The following is a 5,899-nucleotide window of genomic DNA, read 5'->3' as shown; positions in this document are numbered from 1 at the left end:
AAATGAACATATTGCAAAGGATGTCGTCATGGCATCGAATCCTCCTGCTAGTGGTAATGTCAGTAAGGGGACTAACGGTGATAACCCTGATCACAAACAGAAGGCTGAGGCTTCTGGAACATCAGGGGGTAATAGAAAGTTTCGAGGAAGCAGAGGTGGTCGTCCGGGCTGCAGATCTTCATTCTGATCTTATCCTGAGTGTCCTAAATGCAAGAAACACCATCAGGGTGAATGTCGGGCCAAGACTTGTTTCTAGTGTGGCATGGTGGGCCACTTTATCAGAGATTGTCCTCATTCCAAGAAAGAGGAGCCTAAGAAGAATACTACTCAGAACCCGAGACGACTTTTTACCATGACTCAGGCTAACGATGATGCTAGTCCATTGGTGGTGACAGGTCAGTTATCTATAAATGGTTGTTCCTATACTGTACTGTTTAATTCGGGAGCTACTCATTCTTATGTGTCGAGCAGAGTAATTGAAAGTTTCCATAAACCATGTGATATTTATGCATCGGGGTTCGATACCCTGCTACCTTCGGGAGACCTTATTGTGTCCAATAGGTGGATTCAGTCCTTGTCCTTTTGGATTGACGATTGTGAATTGACCGCTAATCTAATAGAATTTCAACTATCTGATTTTGACATAATCCTTAGAATGGATTTTCTGTCTAAGTATGGTGCAACGATCGACTGCAAGCGGAAGATGGTGGTGTTTGAGCCCAATAGTGCTAACCCAACAGTGTTTGTGGGTAAAGTTCAAGGGACACGCACACCATGAATAACACTTTTGAAAGCTAAGGACCTGATGAGCAGAGGTTGTCTAGGATTCATAGTTACTACAGTGGATACCAGCCAACCTGTGAAATCTAGACCTGGGAATACAAGATTGGTGTGCGAGTTCCTTAACGTGTTTCCAGAAGATTTACCGGGATTTCCACCTACCTAGGAGATTGAATTTGTTATTGAGTTAGTTCTAGGAGCGAATCCAGTATCAAAAGCACCGTATTGAATGGCTCTGGCGGAATTGAAAGAATTAAAAATATAACTACAAGAGTTATTGAATCTAGGATTCATTACACCGAGCTACTCACCTTGGGGTGCTCCGGTATTATTTTTGAAGAAGAAAGATGGATCCCTGCGAATGTGTATTGAATATTGGGAGCTGAACAAGCTTACCATCAAGAACAAGTATCCTTTACCTAGAATTGATGATCTTTTTGATCAACTGAAGGGGAAGACGGTCCTTTCCAAGATCAATCTTCGCTCAGGCTATCATCAATTGAGAATTCGAGAAGAAGATGTCCCGAAAACTGCTTTCCGGACTCGGTATGGACATTATGAATTTCTAGTAATGTCTTTTGGACTTAATAATGCCCCGGCAACATTCATGGATCTTATGAATTAGGTATTCAAGGATTACCTGGATAGATGTGTGATCGTATTTATCGATGACATCTTGGTGTATTCTGAATCAGAAGAAGAACATGAGTTTCATCTTAGATCTGTATTGCAACGGTTACGAGACCACAAACTATATGCTAAATTCAAAAAAGTGTGAATTCTGGTTATCTCGTGTCTCTTTCTTGGGGCACATAGTAGATAAAGATGGGATCATGGTTGATCCGCCCAAGATTGAAGCTATTCGGGATTGGCCAACACAAAAATCGGCAACTTAAGTTAGAAGTTTTATGGGCTTAGCTGGATATTATCGTCGGTTTGCTGAGGGTTTCTAAAAGATTATTGTACCCTTAACGGAGCTGACCCAAAAGAATCTGAAGTTTGTTTGGACTGATCGGTGTGAGAAAAGTTTTCTAGAGTTAAAACAGCGCTTGATTACCGCTCCAGTGTTAACTCTTCCTTCAGATAAAGAAAAGTTCGTGGTTTATTGTGATGCCTCGAGACAAGGTCTCGGCTGTGTTCTTATGCAAGCTGGAAAGGTAATAGCCTCTCAGCAGTTAAAGGAGTACGAGCAGAGGTACCCTACTCACGATCTAGAACTCACAGCTGTGGTATTTGCCCTAAAGATTTGGCGGCATTACCTATATGGAAAGAAATGTGTGATATAGACTGATCATAAAAGTTTGAAATACTTCTTCATCCAGAGAGACCTGAATATGAGACAGAGACGCTGGCTAGAGTTTGTGAAGGATTATGATTGTGAGATCCTTTATCACCGTGGTAAAGCCAACGTGGTTGTCGATGCCTTGAGTAGAAAGGGGCAGAGTCAGATGAATACTGTGAAGCAAATCTCCCAACAGTTAGCAAATGAGATGACCCGAGCTAAAATTGAGTTGGTTGTAGGGCAGTTAGCTAATAATACCCTACAATCTACTCTTTTGGAGCGAATCAAAGAAGCGCAAATGCAAGATCCAGATTTAGTGAAAACTCGAGATAGGGTTTTAACTGGGAAGACTGGTGACTTTTCAGTGGATGAAACGAGAATGTTACGATTTGTGAATCGTGTTTGTGTGCCTATGTATAACGGTATAAAAAGAGAGATTATGAATGAATCTCATACAACTCCGTACTCAGTTCATCCAGGGTCAACAAACATGTATCAAGACCTCAAGGCCATTTTCTGGTGGCCAAGCATGAAGAATGTCATCGTTGAGTATGTTGCAAACTGTTTTACTTGTCAGCAAGTGAAAGCTGAACATCAAAGGCATGCAGGGTTGCTGCAGCCATTGAACATACCAGAGTGGAAATGGGAAGACATTGCTATGGACTTCGTGGTAGGTTTGCCTAGAACCACGAGACAATTTGACTCTGTGTGGGTCATAGTGGACAGGTTTACAAAGTCAACGCTTTTCTTACCTGTTCGGACGAACTTCTCCATTAATCAGTATGCTGAGTTATATGTCAGAGAAGTTGTTCGTCTTCATGGTGTCCCAAAGTCTATTGTTTCGAATAGGGATCCGAAATTTCCATCAAGATTCTAGGAGAGTCTACATCGAGCTATGGGTACTCAGTTAAAGTTCAGCAGAGCATTTCATCCTCAGACGGATGGACAATCCGAGAGGACAATTCAGATCTTAGAAGACATGCTTCGGGCATGTGTGCTTGACTTTGAAGGATCATGGGTAAAATACCTTCCCCTAATCCATTTATCTTATAACAACAGCTATCAGGCAACAATCGGGATGGCCCCTTATGAGCTTTCATATGGAAGAAAATGCAGATCACCTATTCAATGGGATTAAGTGGGTGAAAGAAAGTTCTTGGGTCCCGAGGTTGTTCAGAGAACGAGTGAGGCAGTTGACAAAATCAAAGCGCGAATGCTCGCAGCTCAGAGTAGACAGAAGAGTTACGCAGATCCAAAGCGTCGGAATATAGATTTCCAGATCGGGGACATGGTATTTCTCTGAATATCACCGATAAAAGGCATTAAACGCTTTGGGAGGAAAGGGAAGCTTAGCCAAAGGTTCATTGGACCTTTTGAAATCCTTGAGAGGATAGGAAAAGTAGCGTACAGGTTGGCTATGCCCCCAGCGCTGGCAGCTGTACACAATGTGTTCCATGTCTCAGATTCGTCCCATATTCTGAGTTATGAAGCATTGGAACTACAGCCAAATTTATCATACGAGGAACAACCAGTGCAAGTACTTGATAGAAAAGAAAAGGTCTTGAGAAACATGACAATTGCATTGGTGAAGGTATTATGGAGGAATAGCAAAGTGGAAGAGGCAACCTGGGAACTCAAGATGGACATGCAACAGAAATATCTGGAGTTGTTCACGTAAATTTCGGGACAAAATTTCTATAAGGAGGGGCTAATTGTAATACCCTAAGATTAAGAAAATGGATTAGCGGACCTTAACTAGTTAAATGTGTATTATTGTGGAATTCTATTATTATATAATTTATTATATGTGAATTAACCTGGTATATGACATGTTAAGACCCCGTTGGTGAGCTAGGGGCATTTTTCGTAATTTTTACTTGAGAAGGGTAAAACAGTGAATTTAATTTAATTACATGCTTTTGGACTATATTATTATATAGTGTATTTTTTTGTTCTTTTTCAAGTGTTTTCTGACAAGTCGGCGCGGTATAGTCACAATTGGGAATTTCGGGCCAAATCAGGTTCGGGGTCGAAATTCATTTTCGGGATTATTTATTGGTATTTTATTAATGTGCGATAAATCTAAAAATTAATTGAAGTGGGTGTTATTTAAGAATGATATTTTTTTACCCTTTGCTTGATGCTTATGCTTTATAATGGCCCTAGGGGCATTATTGTCATTTTGACCCTTTGTATTATCTACAACAAGAAGGAAATTTTTAAATTAAGTAAATGCATTTTTTTTCAGTTTGTTTCTCAGCCCATAAACCGATTCCCCTCTCTCTCTTTATCCATCTTTATCAGCTTGTGAATTTGTTGAGAAATAGCTTGGGTTCAAGCTTGATTTATGGGAATTCTTTGGAGCTTGAATTGTTGAAGATTTGGAGGTAGTTTTCTTACTATTTTAATTTGAAATTGTTGCTAAAATGGAAGTGGATAAATAGGTCTTTGAGCTTTAAATGTTCTTGAGATGCATGTATGTTGATATTAGTGTAATTTTTGATACTTTATGCTTGATTGTGTTAAAGATTGATGTAAGATGCTTTATGTTATGTTTTGAGAGGTTTTAGTGTTGGAATTTGATGTTCAAATTTTGGGAATTTACTTTGAAGTTCTGGGTTTTGGCTATGAAGATTTTAATGTTTGAAGTGTCAAAACTTTTGAGATTTTGTGCTATGTATGGTTGTGTAGCATGCTTTGTGTATGATTATGAATTGGTTATTTTGAGCATATATTCTGTTGAACTAATGCCTGGAAACACCTTGGTTTAGCATGAATTTTTATTGTGTATGACTTAGGTGAAGTTAGGTTTGAATTTGGGCATTTTTAGGCCTTAAAAATGGGATTTTTGGGTCTTCTGAATCAAGTCGCCGCGACGGGATTTTCGGCCGCCTTGACTGGGTTTGGTAGTGGAATGTCTGTTTTTCCCAAATTTTTTTTTGGCCTTAACTTTTGACTCGAGACTCCGTTTGGGATGTTCTTTATCTTGTTGGAAAGCTAGTTTGGAGCTCTATTTAATTATCTATATTTTGAATGCCATGTTTATGATATGTGAAAGTGGATTTAGGGATTAACCATATGCTTGTAAATCCCAAAATTTGTGACTAGGATTACTGGCACTTGGTCTGGAGCACCCAGGGGGGGATTTGGAATCTCTTCACTTGCGCGACATCAAGTAAGATAGTAGTTGCACGTAGAGTTATGCGCAGTGGCGCTTATGCTGAAATATTATATGTGAGTAATTAGAACCAGATTAGGGTTATTACCCTAACATGAGCGGTTTCGCAGCTTAGGGTTATTACCCTAGTATTATGTGATGTGTATATGCTTTGGCATGATAATTATATGAGTATATTGAGAATTAGGGTTATGCGTGCAAGGCATAATCGGGTTGGACTCGATAACTAGAACCGAGATGAACAGTTCTAAGGCCTTATTGTATATGGACATGTGAGTGCAACACGTAGGTCTATGTCACATAGACATAATTAGGCATGTGAGCGTAACATGCAGGTCTGTGTCATACAGGCAATTGTGAATGGCATAAATGTTTATATAATGTGATAATTATGATTATCGATATTTTATACTGTCTTGCGGGGCTTGGCTCACGGGTGCTCTACTGTGCAGGAAAGGGTAAATCTATCTTTGATCAGCCATGAGTGCAGAAGTTGGACGATGTATGTACATGTTCGGGCCACACTAGACCAAGCATGTTGGGGTTTACCAGCGTTGAACTGTTGTAACTCTGTTTTTCCGCATAGGCCGGTTAGTGTAAAGACTTGTAATATTTTGTCAAATATTTTGGGTATTCCGAAACATGTAACTTTGGTTTGT

At 39.7% G+C, this 5,899-nt stretch overlaps 1 protein-coding gene across 1 annotated transcript; it reads left to right on the top strand.

Annotated features, from left to right (window-relative positions):
* Window positions 1-352: 352 nt before the first annotated feature.
* Window positions 353-778, top strand: LOC133031421 (uncharacterized). Its single transcript, XM_061104914.1, has one exon. It carries the CDS (start codon window positions 353-355, stop codon window positions 776-778), a length of 426 nt encoding a protein of 141 aa, XP_060960897.1.
* The last annotated feature ends 5,121 nt before the right edge of the window (window positions 779-5,899 follow it).

The sequence above is a fragment of the Cannabis sativa genome, chromosome 9 (assembly GCF_029168945.1).
Source record: "Cannabis sativa cultivar Pink pepper isolate KNU-18-1 chromosome 9, ASM2916894v1, whole genome shotgun sequence".
In the NCBI taxonomy this organism is placed as follows: Eukaryota; Viridiplantae; Streptophyta; class Magnoliopsida; order Rosales; family Cannabaceae; genus Cannabis; species Cannabis sativa.
Note: the sequence above shows the minus strand (reverse complement) of the source record. Positions and strands in the feature narration are given on the sequence as shown.

Coding starts and splice junctions, on each gene's coding strand:
- LOC133031421 (XM_061104914.1), top strand. CDS start 353: ATGACTCAGGCTAACGATGATGCTAGTCCATTGGTGGTGACAGGTCAG.